We start from the raw sequence: 21739 nt of genomic DNA on the forward strand, positions 1-21739 counted from the left end.
TGGTACTTTAACTAATGTACTTTGCTTTCTCCCACCCAGCTTATTTCAAAGAAGCAATGTAGAAATGGAGGCCACCAGGACAGAAGTGCAAGACAGCAACTGGCTCTGGTAAACATAAAAAATTGTGAAGCTATGAGCACCTTAAATTCTGTGTCCACATTTAATCTGCTCATCCCCCCTATCCCAGATACCCAGCTTTAGGAGACTCCAGTCCTACAGCTAAGAGTCTGGGACCAGACTCAATTAACAGATTCACTTGATTTCTGAAAGTGACTAATTCTAACTGCCTAACTCTCAGAGTCAGATGCACGGCCTCCAGCAGCGTGTCCTACAGTGCAAGATCAAAGGACAAGAGCCCTGGACATTTTCCTCCCAGCATGACAAGGAAGTTCTACTGAGGAAGCAAAGGGTCAAACATTAACATCACATGTTAGGGGATGAAAAAGAAGTTGGTAATTGTTCACTGACACTGGAACTTCTTCTCTAGGGAATACCAGAATTAACTACTTTGATGATTTCCTCATTTGTGCTTAAATCAAAAACTACCTCATAGAAGACATATTTGCATATTTTCAAAGACTGTATTTAAATAATTCTCTATTTCAAAAACATGATTTTTCAAGTATTGTGGTAACTTACAACATGTCATTTTAAATTGATCTTCTCTCCTCTATTCTAAACAAGGAGTCAACAAATTTTTTTCTATAAAGTGTCAAAGAACAAATATTTCTGGCATTGTGAGTTCTATGGTCTCTGATGCAACTACTCAAATCTGCATTACACTGTGAAAGTAGCTACAATTTATACATAAATTAATCAGCTGGCTGTGACCCTAGTCTAAACCCTCATCTTATCTAACATAAACACCAACCTAAGTAACCATATGGCTGAAATTACATATGGCCATTTTTGCTTTTCTAGTCAACACTGTACGCTGAGAAACTCTTACTAGATTTGACTAATTTATTTTAAACTTACTGTAGCACTTCCCTGAAGGTAAGAATAGTATCTGGGCATCAGGTAAGCCCTGTTACTGATTCATACACAGACAGAATGAACCTTAAATAATCTATTGGACATTCCAAAAATGTCCCAAAAGGTATTTTTCAGGATCTTCTATTAGGACCTGTTGAGTCAGATTTTTAATCTCCTATTTCTTACGATTTTGATTTTCCAAAAACTCTGGGAAGTAGAAGAACTCAGGAATAAGTTCCTTCACATCATATGGATTGTCCATGAGAGCCTGCCAGGTAGCAGGGATGGAATGGAATTGTCGATCTGCACAGTCAAACCTGCACATAGAGATTGAAAGAGAGCAATGAATATTGAATGAGAACAACCAGTATGAAACAAACCTGTAAACTCCTTTCAAATTTCCTAATGATTAGAGCTTTTCTTGCTTCATCTTTCTCTTTAATGTCTAAAAACATGATTTTGCTCTTTCTTACGATAATCTATCTTTCATATTTTGTTGTCAGGAATTAAATACTATAATTTTAATCACTAGTAAGATCTTAAGTTACAATAGAGGAAAACCAGATCATACTGAAGAACATTCTCAAGTAATTAAATTAAATATAAACCTGAGACTTTTTAAAAATGGCACAATTTTTGCTGAGTAAAATTTATTACAGAAAATGAATTACTATTTGGATGTTTAAATCACAGAGTTTAAATATCACTACTAATATATGAGTTAATAGATCTACAGGAATGCTGATTTAATTCTCCATACATAAATATCTTTATAAACTCTTCTGCTAAAAAACAGATGTTAGGGAAACAGATCTGTGGCTAAAGAGTTTATATTTTACTTGCACATACTGTCATCTTATTATCTTATTTCAACTTTATTTTTAAGTTCCATCATGGGCCTATGGTAATTGAAAGCAGCTTAAGTGGTCATGCTGCAATAATGCTTTCTCTAATCACAAAATGCATAAACTCATTCTGTTGATACAGTTTTCCTGGATTTATTTAGTAATAACTTAAGTGACACAAATAAATAATTTCATTTTTTTTATGCCTACCAATCTTGGTTCGAAGCACAAATGAACTTAGCAGACCTCTGAATTTAATTATAGTCAATGACTGGGTCATCAATAAAGTCTAATGATGGTGTATCCAAAGTCAAGGACAGGTGTAGCTTTAGTGGTAAAATCTTTTTGTTTGAGCTGGGGAGAGCAGCTTTACTGAGATACAATTTACAAATAATTCACCTTTTTAAGTTGACAATTCAATGGGTTTCAGCATATTCCCAGAGTTGTGCAACCATCAGAACAATCAATTTTAGAACACTTTCATTAGTCCAAAAATTAATTCTTTATCTATTAGCAGTCACTCTCCATTCACCCTACCTCCACCCCAGCAACTACTAATCTACTTTCTATCCCTATGTATTTGCCTATTTTGGACAGTTCACATAAATCATACAATATGTGGCCTTTTGTGTCTGGCTTATTTCATTTAGCATATTATTGTCAAGATTCAACCATGCTGTTATCATGTATCAATCTTTCATCCCTTTTATTAGCTCATGGCCAAATAATATGCCATTGTATGAATATATCACTTTTTATTTATACCTTTATCAGTTGGACATTAAGGTTGTTTCTACTTTTTGGCTTATTATAAATAATGTTGCTATGTCCATTTGTGTACAAGTTTTTATGTAAATATGTTTTCAATTGTCTTGGGTATATACTAGAGGTGAAACTGTTGGATCACAAGGTAATTCTATGTTTAACCCTCTGAAGAACTGCCAGACTGTTTTCCAGACAGTGAATCATTTTACAATTCCACAGTAGTACATGAGGATTCCAATTTCCTGGCATGCTCACCAACACTAGGTATTATCTATTTGTCTTTTCGATTACAGTCATCCTTGAAGAGGAATCCCAATTTGGTTTTGTTTTGAATTTCCCTGATGACTAATGATGTTGAGCAACTTTTCATATGTTTATTGAACATTTGTATATCTTCTTTGGAGAAATCAAGATCCTTTCCAGCTTTTAACTGGATCACTTGTCTTTTTATTATTGTGTTATAAAGGTCTTTATATATTCTGGATAAAAACCCCTTATTAGATATACAATCTGTAAATATATTATCCCACTGACTGGGTTGTTTCTCCACTTTCTTGATGGCATCCTGTGAAGCACAAACAGAATCTGTTTTTGAAGTTTTGTAAAATAATCATTTATTCATAAAATCATTAAGAGCTGAAAAGATCCAGTTACACTTTGATAGGGAGAAAATTACCTGCTATAATGGTAAATGTAACATTCGGAGATGTGTAGGAATCTTGGGGACAGAGTCTTTTCTTGAAAGCCAAGGCTTACTGTGCCAATGACAGAAAAAGGGTTAACTCTGAGAGATAATAATTACACAGAACGAGAGAATAGGCAATGTTTACACAGTTCTTGACTGGGTAGGAACGGAAAAATGTTAATGTTAAAAAGTAAGGCAACAGAGACAAAATGTGAATAAATAGGGAGCTGCCTGGAGGATACACTTGGGAACTGAGGATTCATGAAAAAGTTGACTTCCTTAAGATTATTAGGAAAATGTAAAATATAGGTTATAATACCAACAGATAATATGACTGATGGCATCATAGATCTCTGAGCTACTAATAATGTAAAAACTTGTACACAAATATCATTCCTCCCTCTTTATTCCTCTTGATGAATAAAAATTTTTAGGAGGACTACACAGGCATTGGGTTGGTTTGAATCTCTGGTAGATGTCTTGGATCTAGGTTTAAACCAGTTATAACTCCATATCTCTAGTAAGTTCCCAAAACCAGTAAGACTCACAACGGTACACTGGACAACAGTAAAAAGGAATTCTCCTTAAAAATCACTGGCGTAAGTCAGTTTGCATGTCCCATTCTCAAACTAGTTTGACTGTTTTTATCTAGAGGCTATTATATGAATCAAAACATAACAGAGGAGAATAAAAAAGATATGGCCTTGTTATACAGAACATGACATGAAGGCAGAGTTTTCAGTATTAACATATTATCTTAACAGCTTATATACCCAGACCATACCTTCCACTCTGAAGCTGGATGTGAAGAGTGGTGAACGGTTCTGTACGAATAAGATAGTGCATCACTCCGGCAGAATTTGAATAGTGAGTACCATAATGAAATTTATCAATAGTTCCCATAGGATCCTCAAAATTTTCATATCTAAAAAAAGAAATGAAAGTTTTGTAAACATAGGAGCAAAATTAAATTAGGAGTACATGTATGGTTAATAATAGAGTTTTTAAGAAGTCTTTATTAATATTTTTCATTATCTACGTATTTTTGTATCATTACATCATGTTAATAAGTGAAAGAAATTTATTCATTAATACTTTTTTCTGAAAAATGAAATATCATTAATACTGGATTCTGGGACATTTTTGTATTACATGATAATACGTGTTCACTGTAGCTAAATCAGAAAACAAACAGAACCAAAAAAGAGCTTAAAATCAAACTAGGTAGTCATTTCCCATAGATAATTAATATTAAAATTTTGGTGAATATTTGTCAATCCTTAATGTATAAGTTAATACACACATATTTTAATATAAAAGTACTATTCATAATATATTGTTTACAGTTAGTTTTTCATTTAAAAATTTTCTGTTTATGTCTTTCCAAATGACTGAGTCTATTTTGAACAAATATGTGTATTTATAACAGGTACATGCATGGAAGTGTATGACAATTTAACTATTTCTTTACTTTTCAATAGTTAGGTTGTTTGTATTTTTCTGCTACTGTAAGCAATGTGATAATTAAACATGATTTTGTAGCCAAGGAAATGGAAAAATATGGAGCATCAGCCAATAATTATGGAAATGAATGCCTAACAATCTAAAGGTAAAAGAAGAAGGTGAAGGTAGAAAGAAGATCTAAATCACATTATCAGCAAAGGATATACAGATGTACATATATATATATATGTACATATATACTGATATTGTAAGTGCTATCACTGATACATGTGTAATTGTTTTGAATGGTGGTTTGAATGGTGACATTTGAAGTATTGGGTATGAAGTCTGAATATGAATGAAGAGATTTTTGGAGGCAATAAAGACTGAAATTTTAAAAATATAATGCTAATCAGCTCATCAAGCTGAAGCCAATTTCCTTTTACACAGAAATCATTAATATTCAGGGAAATAAAAAATGTTTTTGGTTCAAAGTCATTTGTACCAAAGCAAAAAAAATACTCTGTTAAACTTAAAACTCCTACCTTTGATTATCAATGAAATAAGTTACTCATATGATAAGTGATTCCTATAGAATAGTGTTAAAAAAGGCTTTTCTCAGTATTACAAGAAACACTTTGACTAATGGTAGTGAAGTAATACACACACAGCAAAATTCTACTAATGTTTTCGGTTCAAAGTCATTTGTACCAAAGCAAAAAAAATACTCTGTTAAAACTTAAAACTCCTACCTTTGATTATCAATGAAATAAGTTACTCATATGATAAGTGATTCCTATAGAACAGTGTTAAAAAAGGCTTTTTTCAGTATTATAAGAAACACTTTGACTAATGGTAGTGAAGTAATACACACACAGCAAAATTCTACTAGTAAATCACATAGCAGACACTGCAAAAAGTCCTCAGGAAGATCTGCATATAAACAGGAAAGAAAGAAGAATGTCTTACCTACTCTCAAAAAATCTACAAATAAGTTTGTTTGCAAAACCTTATTTTAGAAGTCATAACCGACAAGTATCCAAAAATTCATGTGGACAGAAAGGGAAATTAAATCAGATTATTCTTTTACCTGTTAGCAGCTTGCTCTGGGAAAAAGACATGTGAGATGTTTTTTACAGGTAGACCATAAATACATAGGAGTATAAAAATTTCCTTTCCTTATTAAAATAACACTTTGTGAATCTCTACACATTTCACTGTTTTTATTCATATTATTTGTGAATAATAGGTTCGTATTATTATATCTACCAAAATATCATATTAGGTAGATATTGGTATCTGTTAGATTAACAGATTATTAAATCTAAAATATCTGGGAAGAAAAATTTCAACAACCTATTACCCTTTAGCACCTATGTATTTAGCACATACTGCTTTTCACAAGATGAAAAGCAATTCTGAACATCACTTTAAATTTAGCAAAAGGGAAATAAAGAGACTATAGTTAAGATACTTGAAGGATAACTTAGTTATTTTCAAGAAAACTTAGGGATGAAATCATGAGACTCTGATTATCCAAAATAGTTGTACATGTAAAAACAGGAACATCTGGTTGGCCATGGTAGGAAATCAGTACAAATCCAAACGAGCAATGTAAATTTTTGAAAAGGGATAAAAGGCACTTACTTTTCTCTCACGGCTTTGGCATTTTTATCATTAACTACTCCAATTGGTTTGGAAAGGTCTCGAAATACAGATGGATTATTAAGATCCAACTCTTCTGAAGTATAATCTTGTAAAATCCAGGGAAACTAAAAGAGCCACAATTTACAATTTAGACATTACTTCCTAGAGAAGCTCTTACCCCCAAATCTAGTATCAAATGCTTATCTAAAGACAATAAGGGATAGTGTTTAAGAATATTTTTCCTTTGCAAATGTTTATTCCCCTTTAGTTAAAAAAATAAGAGCATTATTTCCTATAATTCAACTGCAATATTTTCCATTCAATTTTCAAGTGAAGGAAAAAAGGCTTTTATTTTTTAATTACTTTTCATGTTGATATACTTCTTAAAAATAGCACAGTAGAAAATACACAGAAAGGTAAAACAGTTTTTTAATCTTTTTAAATAAAAAATATGCACATAAGTTTTTGTATTATTATAAAACTGAAAGGCAATTCCATATTTTTGAGATTTACATAAAACTTACCACAGGATACTGTGCGAGGTCATTATAGGTTCGTCCTGCCATTGTATTTATTTGAATTAGATAGTCAAAATTTGATATTTCTCTGTTCACCCATTTCTAGGTAGTACACAAAAAGAAATAAAACTTAATGTGTATCTCTTAGAAATTAGTAGATATTACTGATAGTACTAACATAATATTTTTGTTCCCACTTTCTCTATCATTTTTTTGATAAAAGGAATGGGGCTTCAAAATGGCTTTAAGAGGGAGATAAAATCAATATACTCCTCCTAAATTCATTTCCTTTTAAAAATTGGTCTCTAGGAAAATGAACAGAAAATACAACATAAATCTAATACTACAGTCTAAAGACTTCACAAGAATGAAGTCCTTCCTACAATTAAATATTTAAACATCTTAAAATTTTTAATTCTAGGACTACCCAACATTGAATGTTTTATGGTAAGTTGATATTTTCTTAAGTGTACATATTAAAAAACAACAACAGTACTTTAGTGTACTAAAATGGTCTACAAATTTTAAACATTATGTTAACTATCCTCAGAGAACTGCCTGACTAGAGCAACAGTTTACAGGAAAGGATTTAATACAGATTTTATAGGAAGCCCAATTATAATTGTTCTTGAGTACCAAACTGTGGAATCAATACTTTTATGAACAAAGTTATTCCACAGAAAATAGGGAATGTATTCTAAGTTAAGCTTATTCCATAAGCAATAGAAAAGAACTGTTGATAGATTTTGAATTTAAGAATAAGATTAATGAGTATGTAAGAGGAAGAAGAGAGCCAGTAGGCAGGAACTCTAATTAGGAGACTACTAATAGTTCTGGAAAGCAAAAATCATTGGTCCTCCTTGGATTTTGGCTGTACAAATTCAAGAGATGCTGGGATATAAGTCAGGATAAAACACATGAGTGTTAGTTAGCTTTGGATGATATAAGGATTTTGGTAATTGTTTTTCCCTTTTTGCATGCTTTTTGTATTAACTCCCATCTCTACTTCATGTGCAGATTATTTTTATTATTAAGAAAACAAAACCCCACGTTATTTTTTAAAAGGAGAAAATTATTAAGAAAGAGGAATTCATAAGTTAGGTCCATGAACTGAATGATGTGGGAACTGGAAGACAGGGTACTTGTATATGTGAGGGAAACAAAGAAATACTCAAGGATAATTCAAAAGATTAACCTGAATGGAAAAATAGGAGTTGTAATAATCAAAATGAAATAATCGAAGGAATTTTTACTTTTAAGCAGAAGTCTGAGATATAAAATGAACTGTAAAACAGTAACTGTCAAAATGTCCTACCTGTGTCAATCCTGATGTTTGGAATAACTCCTGTGGTGATCTGGTTCCATAACTATTTGGAGAATGAAGTGACAACAGTTTGCTATACACTTTGTTTCTAACCTAAAAAAAAACAGCATTTTGTATTTTAAAAACTGATCAAGACAAACCAGGATTATGGCTTTTTCAACAGCTTTATTGAGATACAATTCATATACTATAAAACACACCCTTTTAAATTATACAATTCAGAGGGCTTTTGTGTATTCACAGAGTTCTGCAACCATAAATATTACATTATCACTCCTAAATTCCCACTCCCTTCTATATCCTGACAATCATCACTAGTCTACTTTCAGTCTCTATGGATTCACTTATTTTGGACATTACACAGGACTCTTTTTTTAACTTCACCATCTAGGTTTAAAGCCAAGCCATGTATTTTTTTGAGAAAGTTACAGTGAATAATGGAATGATCATCAGATACCGAATCAGAAAACTACCTCAAGTCCAGACCAAATTTTGCTCTATCATTTACTAATCATATTGGCAAATCAATTAATTGAGTCTTTTGTATATTAAACAAGAAACTCTTTCCTTACAGTTTTGTGAGTTATTCAAGCCTATACATGCATAAAGTAAAAAAATTCATATTTGAACTTCAGTTTACTCATCTATTAGAAAAGAAATAATGGAATTTGCCGTATCTAATCTGAAGGCTGTTATGAAGAGTAAATACTACATATAAAAGAGCTATAAAAAGTAAAAAGCTGGAAGTAGCTCCAGGGAAGATGTTGGAAAAGGAGATCACTGTGATAACCTCCTCCAATGTACATACCAAAGAACCAACTACACTGAATACAATTAACTCTGAAAATGACCTAAAGATGGCAGAACAGACCCTCTACACCTGGCAAAGAAGAGAAGAACACACTGAAAAGGGTAAAGGAGCAGAGCCACTATCTATAAAGGTCCAAGCCCTAACCCCATCCCAGCCCTCAAGTGGGAGATAGAGGAATGGCACAAGGAGGGGACAAATGCTCACGAACGTAGTATACCTGGCCCTGAGGACCTGCTTTGGAAATATGAATTACCATTGCACTGGACTTTGAAGATTAACAGGGCTGAACACCAGGGAGGGTTGGAGCACTCTGGGAGACTCTAGTCACTTGTAGAGGACTAGCGTGCTATGTCAGTACCAGTGAGACTAAATACAGAGGTAGCAGTTTGAAAGATTTGCTAACAGTGGGAAATATGCTGGACAGATGGGGGTCTGAGAGAGATTTCTCCAAGAGGTAAAAGGCAGGAGAATAACACTTTTCAAGCCCTCCCTCAGCCCAACTAGACAGGTGCTCATGCGAGCCAGCTCTGAAACTTTCCATCTGCTCTGCTGGCTCAGCACCAGCATTCCCTTGTGTATCTGCCCTGCCCAGCATGCTGGGCCCAGAAGCAGACAGCTATTGCTGACAGGCAGGCAGAGGGTGGCCACACCCACAATCCCAGTAGAAACACTTAACCTCAAAGGGCACAGAGAGGCTAGATGTGGGGATACACCATTATTGGTACAAGGCACAAAGAGGCTTGCACTACAGATCCAACATTACTGGTAGAGAGGCAGAAAGGCGGACCTTGCCCACAGCCCACCACCAAGAGCTTTGGCTCAGCCATAATAGAGAACTGGGCTCTGGTGAGCAGGGGGTTTTGAGCTTCTGGGCACCACAGGACACCTACTAAAATAAAGCAACCACTTCCAAGACCAGAAGGCATAGCTGATCTATTTAATACAAAGGAAGAAACACAGAGACTCAGAAAACTGAGGAGACAGAGGAATATGCTCCAAACAAAAGAACAGAATACCAGAAAAGTGTTAATGAAAAGGAAATAAGGAATTGTCCTGACAAAGAATTTAAAGTAATGGTCATAAAGATGTTCACTGAAGTGGGGAAAAGAATTGAAGATTTTAGTGAGAAATTCAACAAAGAGAACATATAAAATGAAATATACAACACAGGGAATCAATAGTAGGCTGTAGGAGGCAGAGGAATGGATCAGCAAGACAGAAGTTGGGTATGGAAGAGTAACTAAGCTGAGGAACAGGGAAAAATAAAGAATTTCTAAAAATGAGAAGATGCTGAGAGAGCTATGTACCAAGTCCAAACACAACAATATTTGAATAATAGGGGTCCTAGAAGGAGAAGAGAGAGATAAAGGGCAGAAAGTCTGTTTGAAGAAATAATAGATTAAAACTTCCCTGGAAGGAAGGAAATAGACATCAAGGTCCTGGAAGCACAGACAGCCCCTAACAAGATGAACCTAAGGAGGTACATACCCAGACACACAGTAATTAAAACAGCAATTTAAAGAGAAAAATCTTAAAAGCACTAGAAACAGATAGTTATCTATAAGGGAAATTCCATAAGGTTATCAGCATATTTCTCAGCAGAAACTTTACAGGCTAGTAGGAGTGGCATGAAATATTCAAAGTACTGAAAGGGAAAAATCTACAACAATGAATACCTTACCCAACAAAGTTATCACTCAAAATTGAAGGAGAGAATAAAAGTTTCCCAGATAAATGAAAGTTGAAAGAATTTATCACCACTGAACTGGCCTTACAGAAAATGTTAAAGGGACTTTTTTTGATGGAATTGTTTTTAAGTGTAAGTGTTTCTCATCAGTGAAGATAAATCTAAAGTAAATGTAGCATAGACCAATCACTTGCAAAGTGAGTATAAGGTTCAAAAAACAAAAGCAGTGCAATCAACTATATGCAAAATTAGGAAACACCAAAAGATGTAGATTATGACATAATACACATCAAATGTGGAGAAGGAATAAGAATAAAAAGGTAAGTACTTTTAGAATGTGTTCAAAATCAAGCAAACACCAACGTGCTATAGATTGTTATATATTAAAGAGTCTACATATGGACCTATGGTAAATACAAACCTAAGCCCTATAACAGATAAACAAAAAATAAAAAGGAATCCATGCATAACACTGAAGAAATCATCAAATCAAAGGGGTGAAAGGAAGAGAGAAAGAAAGGACAGAGAAGAACTACAAAAACAACCAGAAAGCAATTAACGAAATGGCAATATATACGTACCTATCAATAATTACTTTAAATGTAAATGGATGAAATGCTCTGATCAAAAGACAAAGAGTAGCTAAATGGATACAGAAAAAAGATACACATACATGTTGCCTATAAGAGACTCATTTCAGACCTAAAAACATATACAAGTAGTAAAGGAATGAAAAAAGATACTCCACATAAATAAAAGAAAAAAGCAGGAGTACCAATACTTATATCAGACAAAACAGACATCAAAGAAAGTAACAAGAGAAAAAGGAAGGACATTACATAATGATAAAGAGATCAGTCCAACAAAAGAATATAACAATTGTAAATATTGATGCACAAAACATAGGAGCACCTAAACTATAAAGCAAACACTAACAGAACTAAAGGGAGAAATTGATGGTAACACAATAAATAGTAGAGGACTTTTAATACCCCACTGGTATCAATGGATAGATCATCCAGACAAAAAATAAGGAAATAGTGGTGCCTAACAACATATCAACCAAATGGACTTAACAGATATATACAGAATGCTCCAATCAAAAGCAACAGGATACATACACATTTTGCTCAAGTGCACATGGTATGTTCTACAGAAGAGATCACATATTAGGACACAGAAAGAGCCTCAATAAATATAAAAGACTAAAATTTCATCTAGCATATTTTCAGACCACAATGGTATGAAACTAGAAATCAATTACATGAAGAAAAAAGGGAAAACACAGACACATGGAGGCTAAACAACATACATCTAAATAATCAGTGGATCAATGAACAAATCAAATTATTAAACAATACACGGAAACAAATGAAAACAGCAACACAACAGTTCAAATATGTGAGATACAGCAAAAGTGTATCTCTGAGAGGAAAGTTCACAGTGATACAAGCCTACCTCAAGAAACACGAACAATCCCAAATAAACCATCTCATCTTACAACTGAAGGAACCAGAAAAAGAACAAACAAAGCCCAAAGTCAGAAGAAGGAGGAACATAATAAAGAAGACAGCATAAATAAGTAACATAGAGAATAAGAAAACAATAGAAAAAAATCAATGAAACCAAGAACTGGTTCTTGGAGAAGTTAAACAAAATAAACCCTTAGCCAGACTTATCAAGAGAAAAAGAGAGAGGACACAAACAAAATCAGAAATGAAACAGGAAAAGTTACAACTGACATCACAGAAACACAAAGAATTATCAGAGAATACTATGAAAAATTATCTGCCAACAAATTGGACAACCTAGAAGAAATGGACAAATCCCTAGAAATATAAAATCATCCAAGATTGACCCAGGAAGAAACAGAAAATCTGAACATACTGATTACTAGTAAAGAAACTGAACTGGTAATCAAAAAACTCCAATAAACTCAAGTCCAGGACTTAAGTCCTAAACACAGATGCAAAACTCCTCAATGAAATATTAACAAACCAAATTCAAAAATACATCAAAAGAGTCATTGATCAGGACCAAGTGGGATTTATTCCAGAAGTGCAAGGATGGTTGCATATCTGCAAACCAATCAATGTGTGATACACTACATTAACAAATGGAAGGATAAAAACAATGTAGTTAGTCGTCTGAACAGGTGCTGAAAAAGTATTTGAGAACATTCAGCATTACTTCATGAGGAATACTGTCAACAAAGTACATACAGATGGAACAAACTTCAGCATAATAAAGGCCATATATAAGAAACCCCACATGTAACATCATATGCAATGGTAAAAAGCTGAAAGCCTTTCATCTAAGATCAGGAAAAAGACAAGAGTGCCCACTCCCCCAACATTTTTTCAACATTGTACTGGAAGTCCTAGCCACAGCAATCAGACAAGGAAAAGGAATAAAATGCATCCAAATTGGTAAGGAAGAAGTAATACTATCACTACTTGCAGAGGACATGATACTATATATATATAGAAAACCCTAAAGACCACACCAGAAACTATTAGAACAAATAAATGGATTCAGTAAAGTTGCTGGATACAATCAATATACAGAAATCTGTTGCCATTTCTATAAACTAATAACAAACTAGCTGAAAGAGAAATCAAGAAAACAATTCCATTTACAATTGCAACAAAAAGAATAAGATAACCTAGGAATAATTCTAACCATGGAAGTGAAAGATCTGTACTCTCTATAAGACACTGATGAAAGAAACTGAAGATGACAGATATAAATGGGAAGCAGAGGCAGAGACAGAGGTGGATTACGGACCTGCAGAATGCTGGATGCAGGCATGATTCTAGTGCTTGATCTATTGCCAGGAGCATAAAGCCAGGTATATGCCTTTTTACCCCAAGAATGTTCCATTGCCATTTCTCAGTCTCACTAAATCCATAGTGAACTTGCCCAGGGCTGAAACCCTCAGGCAAGACAACTTACATCAGTCAGAATGGCCACTATCCAAAAGACAAGAAACAGCAAGTTTTGGGGAGGTTGTAGAGAAAAGGGAACCCTCCTACACTGTTGGTAGGAATGTAAATTATTGCAGCAACTATGGAAAGTAGTATGGAGGTTCCTCAAAAAACTAAAAATAGAAATACCACAAGATCCAGTAAACTCTACTTCTAGAAATTTACTCAAAATAAACAAAACCTGATTCAAAAAGACATATGCATCACTATGTTTACTTTCACATTATTTACATTACCCCAGATATGGAAGCAACTACAGTGTCCATGGATAGATAAATGGATAAAGATTTGATACATATATACAAACTGGAATATTATTCACCCATTAAAAGGAACAAAATCTTGCTATTTGCAACAACATGAATGGATCTAGAGGGTATTGTGCTAAGTAAAATAAACCAGCCACAGAAAGACAAATAGCATATGATTTCACTTAGATGTGGAATTGAAAAAAAAAAACAAAGTAAAATGAACAAAACAGAAACAGACTCATGGACACAGAGAAAAGACCAGTGGTTACCATAGGGGAGGGTTTGGGGTGCGTGGAAGAAATAGGTGAAGGGGATAAAGAGACACAAAATCTCAATTATAATATAAATAGTGAAAGGGATAAAAGTGCACCATAGAGAATACAGTCAGTAGTTCTGTAACATCTATGTTGACAGATAGTAACTACACAAGTTGAGGTGAGCATTTAATAATGTAGATAACTGCCAAATCACTGTTGTACACTTGAAAGCTATATAATACTGCACATCAACTACAGTTCAATTTTTAAAAAGTAAAAATAAAAACTATAAAGTTATACAAATATACAGTATTCAACAGGAACCTGCTTTATTTAATTACATGACACAGCTTTCTAAAAAATAAAGGTGTTGTATATTCCTATGGGGAAAAATTTATTTTTAGTAGTAAAAGAGTATCATTTTTAAAAATAGAAAAATGCTCTTTAAACATCTGAATCAAATCATCTGTAAGGAAACCTAGACCCCACAAATAAACAGAAATTTAGTTATTGACCATGGTAATCCAGGTCATGTGTGAGGCAGATGCCAAGACCGACTTGAACATGCAACAATTTTATTAGGGAAGACGCCTATGAAAGAAAATGCAGAGAAGGCTAGTCAAGGTTGGAAAAGTATCCAACAGTGATATACTGACCCCAAGTGAGTGATAGAGGGAACGAAAGTTAGGAAAAGCATCCTAAGTAACATGGCAAAGATTACATAGCTAATGGTGAAGCTGGTATTTGGATCCAAGTAACATGGCTTCAGTAGTAATCTCTTAACCACTTACACTATTTAAGAATGTACTCCTAGAAGAAATACATGCCCCATTATTGTTGCTTTGAACCCAACATAATTTCATAAATTCCATCATACCATAAATATTAAATATTAGTTCCTAATTGGATACTGTGAGACACTCATAGGCTGACAATCAATATTCCACTAACTTCTTCATCTATCCTTTATAAAAAACTAAAAACCAGCACCCTCCAAACACAAATCCCAACAGAAATTCATATACTGCTTGTGCCTCAAGGCATATATTTTTTCCCCTAATATTTTGACTTGATGAAAGACTAGTGTCCAAAGTTTCATTACAGCTCACCAGCTGGAGAATTATTTCAAGTTAATGCTTTGTGACTTAGAGAAAGGTAGCATCTTACATACCTCTTTTTTGAAATTGAGAAAGTAGTTGGATTGGTCAACATGAAAAATCTCAAGGGCTGACCGCCTTAAGTTGTAACGTCGCAGGTGAATCTCTCGAACTTCAGAATGAGGCCACTTAAAATCAAAGCCTACACCTGAAAACAGAAGAAACCTTGTGACTGAGGTACCATATAAAGATACTTGTGCTATGCAGAAAATATCCCTAAGTTCCTGAAAAAAGCAGCACTTTGGGAAAAGGAATTAAATTTATGTATCACAAAAACCATTTGTTAAATTTATAGGACACTTAAATTGCTCTCTTTAAAACTTAAAAATTCTAATAGCTATTCTCCTTTTCTTTCCCATGATACTAGGGAATAATTTGAATATTGTATCTTAGAAACATTTTTCCTTTCTTTTTATACCAGCATTTTAGATGTAAATATCCCTTTATTTTCACATAAAGGATTAGGTGAGAACCTACAGGAACAAGTGTACATACAAATGAAATTAAGATGGTATTTTATAACAAGTGTATAGAAATCCCCCCATAGCCAAAACTTCTAAAAAACATTAATAATAAAAAAGGATTTCTTTCAATACAGTTGAATTTAAATTTAATCCCATACTGACTTTCTATTTTTCCATCTACATGATAAACTACAACTCCAGTCCCATATTATCGCTTTCTTCTCATTAATGATTGATAAACTGGATACTTAACTATTGAATAACAGAAATTATTCCCCCAGAACTCCTCACCATCTTCTTTTTCAATGCTGCCATCATAGAAGTAAATGTGCTGAGTAGTGATTTCTAATCGGCCAGGAATTACATCAATTATTGTAATGAGTTCACAGTCTTCTGACAGCACCAATTTTTCTTTTTGATCCTGTTCTTCTTTCTCATTACTATAAAAACAAAAAACAACCAAACAAAAAAAATCCAACAATGTATTCTGTGTAAGTGGAAAAGAATACCATATTCAAATAAAAACCTCATGTCTGTAAAATTAGTATTCAAGAAAAGAGTATTTGAATTACTTAACCAAAAAAATTCTACCACATATTGCTAAATATTTTCCAAATATTCTTATTATCCAACAACTCAGTTTCCAAAAAAATGTTTTACATTTTAATTGGATATGGCCAATAAAAAAAAGTGACTCTAATAGTACTGGCAGAGGACAGGTCAAATACGCAGCAATACTGGTCCTGTCATTTTAGTTATATTTGGGAGACATGAATTAACCCAGGGAATATATGAATCTGTGAATAAAGGACTACATCATTAGTGGTGCTGTATACATAATTATCAGAAGTACTAATTATGAGCATCATCACCATAACATCCCCTGACAATGGAACTAGAGATAATACAAAGAGCTGCTATTGCCACCTTACTTAAAGTGAAGTCATCATGCATTAAAAGAACTGTTATCATTTAAGTTTACTGGAGGGAATCTGGGAAACACCAGTCTTTGGTAGCCTACGTGACCTTTATCTGCCAAGTATAAAAATGCTCACTCTTACCATTAACAGAATGTTGTTCAAATAAATCCTTCAAGCTAAGTTGCTCCCTGGTCATAGACATTTCCATCAGCCTCATTTCCAGAACAGCAACGACTAACTCTAATTTTGTTTCCAATAGCTTCCCATGAGGAATTTCTACAAGGATCAACAACCTAACTGGTAAAATTGCAAACCCTAACTTAAAGCTAAGATTTATTTTTAAGTTAAAAATTAAGAATGTTTTCCTAAACAATGCAATTCCAATACTTACAGTGATAAATGGAAAAATAAATGACCTGAGAGAGTAGTCTAAAGATTATTCTATGAAAGGAAGTGGTTTTTCAACTTAAAATAAATGAGACTGACATTGACTGAACTCATTCATCAATGAAAAAGAAAATAAAATATCTGTTAAAAGACTGAATAAACAATCTACCAAAGATGGCTCCTTACATAACTACCACTAACTAGTTCCCTAAAAATCATTAAGGAAATCTTTAAAAATTATCAAAATCTTATTAATAAAAATTCTGTTTATGCCAACAAAGTATATTATTGAACCTGTCATTTGTACTATCAAAATAAGTTCCAAAGATATATTTGCCATGTGTAGTTTATGATCCAAAAAGTGATATTCAGAATAAATTATATGCTTGGGACTTAGCTACTCATTCTTGGCTGAATGTGAGGCTTGACAAACATAGAAAGTAAAAATAAAAGCAGTTGTGTAACTTATGGAATTTGAACACATTGTCTAAATCAAACACAGATACACTGGCAGAGTGGTAGTCTTACTGGATAAAAGGGTTTAAACACAACAACTAACAAATCACTGGTTGACCATCAAACTATGTTGACCCAGGGGCAACCCCTAGCAGGCCAGGTTTTAAAAACAAAATGAAAAAACTCAAACCCAACAAGTATAGACATCACTGGCAACAAACAGCAGATAAAACAGACTCCAAAGTAGTCCTGGAAAATCACTAAACCTATAAACAAAAATGCAGCAATAACAACCACCATCAAAAGAGAGGATTAGAAACCAGAGTGGTCACAATTTACTACATAATATGCATAATCATCACAAAAATTATGAGACATACAAAGGAACAATAAATAATGCATCATAAACACAGAAGCAGTGAAAAGAAATTATCTCCAAGGATCTCAGATGTTCAACTTAGTGGACAATGACTTCAAAGCAACTATCATAAATACATTAAAAGAACTAAAAGAATCCGTGTTTAAAGAGCTAAGGCACATTATGGTTACAAAGCCTAGTCTAATAGATACTACCAAAGAAAGAGAAATTTTTATTAATATATATTTTACTTTTTTCTTTTCTTTCTTTTATTTTGAAGAAGAAAAACAAATGGAAAATTTTGGAATTGAAAAGTATAATAGCTAAATGAAAAATTCACAAGAAGGATTCAACAACATATTTGAACTTGTATTAGAAAGAAGCAGGGCTCTTGAAAATAGATCAAAAGAAACTGCCTAATTCTGAAGAACATGAATATAAAATAATCAAGCTGAATTAGGCCATCAGAGGGTCACTATGCAAAACAACATACATACAAAGGGAATCTCAGAAGAAGACAGAGAAAGAGGGCCAAAAAATATTTTTGAAAAATTAATGGGAGACAACTTCCCAAATATGAGAAAAATTAATCTATATATCCAGGAAGATCAATTAGGTCCAATGAATATTCAAAGGTATCCACACACAGACCTAAAGCCAAGGTGTTGAAAGCCAAGGACAAAAAAAAAAAAAACCTAAAAGCACCATGGTATAGGACATCATAAGATTAATAGCACATTTCTCCTCAGAAAAAATGGAAGCCAGAAGGTAGTAGGATGACATACCCATAAAGCAGAAAGGAAAAATTATCAACCAAGAATTCCACATGTAGCAAAACTATACTCCAAAAAAGAAAGTGATGGTGCTGAGAACTCTGGATAACCACACGCAAAAGAATGAAAAATTAGCTCAAAATGTATCATTCGGTCTTTAAGAAAAATAAATGGAATTCCATCAAAATTCAAAACCTCTGTGCATCAGAGGATACCATCAAGTGAAAAAAAAACCACATTCAATGTGAGAACATTTGCATAAATATTTCTCCAAAAAAGATACAAATGGCCAATAAATACATGAAAAGATACTCAGCATCACTACTCATTAGGGGAAATGAAACTAAAAATCATGACATACTACTTAAAATCTTCTAGGATGGTATAAAAAAAAAAAACATTCTAACAAAAGTTATTATTATTAAGGATGTGGAGAACTTAGAATTCTCATACATTGTTTGGGGGAATGTAAAATGGTATAGTCTTTGTGAAAACAGTTTCACAATTCTTCAAAAGGTTAAATACAGAACTATTGTATGACCAGCAAATCCACTCCATAGTATATACCAAAGGTAACTGAAAATATATGTGCATACAAAGATTTGTACATGAATATTCAAGGCAGTATTACTCATAATAGCCAAAAAGTCCAAACAAATATCCATCAATTGATGAATGAACAAAACTCATATGACCATACAACAAAATATATTCAGCAATAAAAAGACATGAAGTACTGTTACATACTACTACATAGATGTACCTTAGAAACATAATACTGAATGAAATAAGACACACAAAAAAGATCACATATTGTATGAAATACGTAAAATGTTGAAACTAAGCAAATCCAGAGATTAAAAGCAGATGAGTGGTTGAGAAAGGATGCAGAAAGGAGAAAATTGGGACTGACTACTAAAAGACTTCCTTATAAGACAATAGAAACGTTCTAGAATTAAACAATGGTAAGGTTACACACATCCGAATATACTAAAAAGCACTGAATTACACACTTTAAAATTGTAAATTTTATATCACGGGGATTTTAATTTTTTAAGAATATATATCTCAATTATTTTAAAGCCAAAACTGAAGTGAAAGTAAAGACCTCCACAGATAACAGAGACCGAGAGAATTTGTGACTATGAGACATTCCTTACAAGAAATACTAAAGGAAGTCCTTAAGGCTAAAAGGAAGTGATACCAGATGATAATGTGAATATATATAAACAAACAGAGTTTATAAGTGTGGTAATTATGTAGGCAAATATAAAGGAAAGGATAGTTATATAACTTTCCCTTTTCTTCCCCATTTAAAGACAAGTGCATAAAGCACTTAACTATGAAATTGTACTAGTGGGCTTAAAATATAAGGTCTAATGTTTATGACAATAACACAAAGAGGATATGAGGAAGTGCATTTATTTTATATATGCTTAGGGTAAGTTTTTATACTACAAAAAAATTTTTTAAATATATCTAAGGCATTCAGGTTAAATATTTCTTCTTGAGGGAGGTTTCTATCTTTCAAGGAATTTGTCCACTTCATTTATTTATTTATTACTTAAAAATTTTTAAAAATAAAGGTACTATTGATATACATTCTTATGAAGGTTTCACAGGAAAAAACAATGTGGTTACAACTTTTACCCATATTATCAAGTTCCCAGTCAAACCCTACTACAGTCACTGTCCATCAGTGTAATAAGATGCCACAGATTCAGTCTGCCTTCTCTGTGCTACACTGTGTTCCCCGTGATGCCCAACACAATATGTACTAAACACAATTTCCCTCAGTCACAATCTGCCTCCCTCCGGACCCACCCTCCCACACCCATCTCCTTTGGTAACCACTGGTCCCTGCTTGGGAGTCTGTGAGTCTGCTATTATGTTCCTTCAGTTGTGCTTCATTGTTATACTCCACAAATGAGGAAAACATCTGGCACTTGTCTTTCTCCGCCTAGCTTATTTCACTGAGCATAATGTCCTCCAGTTCCATCCATGTTGTTGCAAATGGTAGGATTTGTTTCTTTCTTATGGCTGAATAGTATTCCATTGTGTATATGTACCACCTCTTCTTTATCCATTCATCTACAGATGGCAACTTGGGTTGCTTCCGTATCTTGACTATTGTAAATGCTGCTGCGATAAACATAGGGGTGCATATCTTTTTTTGAGTCTGAGAAGTTGTATTCTCTGGGTAAATTCCAAGGAGTGGGATTCCCGGGTCAAGTGGTATTTCTATTTTTAGTTTTTTGAGGAACCTCCATATTGCTTTCCACAATGGTTGAACTAGCTTACATTCCCACCAGCAGTGTAGGAGGGTTCCCCTTTCTCCGTATCCTCGCCAACATTTGTTTTCTTAGTCTTTTTAATACTGGCCATCCTTACTGCTGTGAGGTGATACCTCATTGTGGTTTTAATTTGCATTTCCCTGATGATTAGTGATGTGGAGCATCTTTTCATGTGTCTGTTGGCCATGTGAATTTCTTCTTTGGAAATTGTCTCTTCATATCCTCTGCCCATTTTCTAATAGGGTTATTTGCTTTGGGGGGCTTGAGGAGAGTGAGTTATTTACATATTTTGGATGTTAACCCCTTGTCAGATATGTCATTTACAAATATATTCTCCTATACATCAGATGTGTTTTTGTTCTATTGATGGTGTCCTTTGCCATACAGAAACTTTTTAGTTTGATATAGTCCTACGTGTTCATTATTGCTTTTGTTTCCCTTGCTCAAGGAGATGGGTTCAGGAAGAAGCTCCTCATGCTTATATTCAGGAGATTTTTGCCTATGTTGTCTTCTAAAATTTTTATGGTTTCATGACTCACATTCAGGTCCTTGATCCATTTCGAGTTTATGTATGTATATGGGGTTAAAGAGTAATCCAGTTTCATTCTCTTCCATGCAGCTCTGCAGTTTTGCCAACACCACCTGTTGAACAGGCTGTCATTTCTCCATTGTATGTTCATGGCTCCTTTATCATATATTAATTGACCATATATGCTTGGTTTTATATCAGGGCTC

The 21739-nt window shown here is 33.6% G+C and overlaps 1 protein-coding gene across 3 annotated transcripts in view; it reads right to left on the reverse strand.

Annotated features, from left to right (window-relative positions):
* NBEAL1 (neurobeachin like 1) overlaps positions 1–21739 on the reverse strand; it is a 241124-nt gene that overhangs the window by 47477 nt on the left and 171908 nt on the right. For all 3 annotated transcript variants that reach the window (XM_073218321.1, XM_073218319.1, XM_073218320.1), the window contains 7 exons: positions 16108–16256; positions 15367–15500; positions 8194–8295; positions 6885–6980; positions 6361–6485; positions 4055–4195; positions 1162–1292 (listed from right to left, as the gene is read on the reverse strand). In XM_073218321.1, coding sequence (XP_073074422.1) covers positions 1162–1292; positions 4055–4195; positions 6361–6485; positions 6885–6980; positions 8194–8295; positions 15367–15500; positions 16108–16256 — 878 coding nt within the window. The remainder of the gene's footprint in view (positions 1–1161; positions 1293–4054; positions 4196–6360; positions 6486–6884; positions 6981–8193; positions 8296–15366; positions 15501–16107; positions 16257–21739) is intronic.

This window comes from Manis javanica, chromosome 12 (assembly GCF_040802235.1).
Source record: "Manis javanica isolate MJ-LG chromosome 12, MJ_LKY, whole genome shotgun sequence".
NCBI classification, from domain to species: Eukaryota; Metazoa; Chordata; class Mammalia; order Pholidota; family Manidae; genus Manis; species Manis javanica.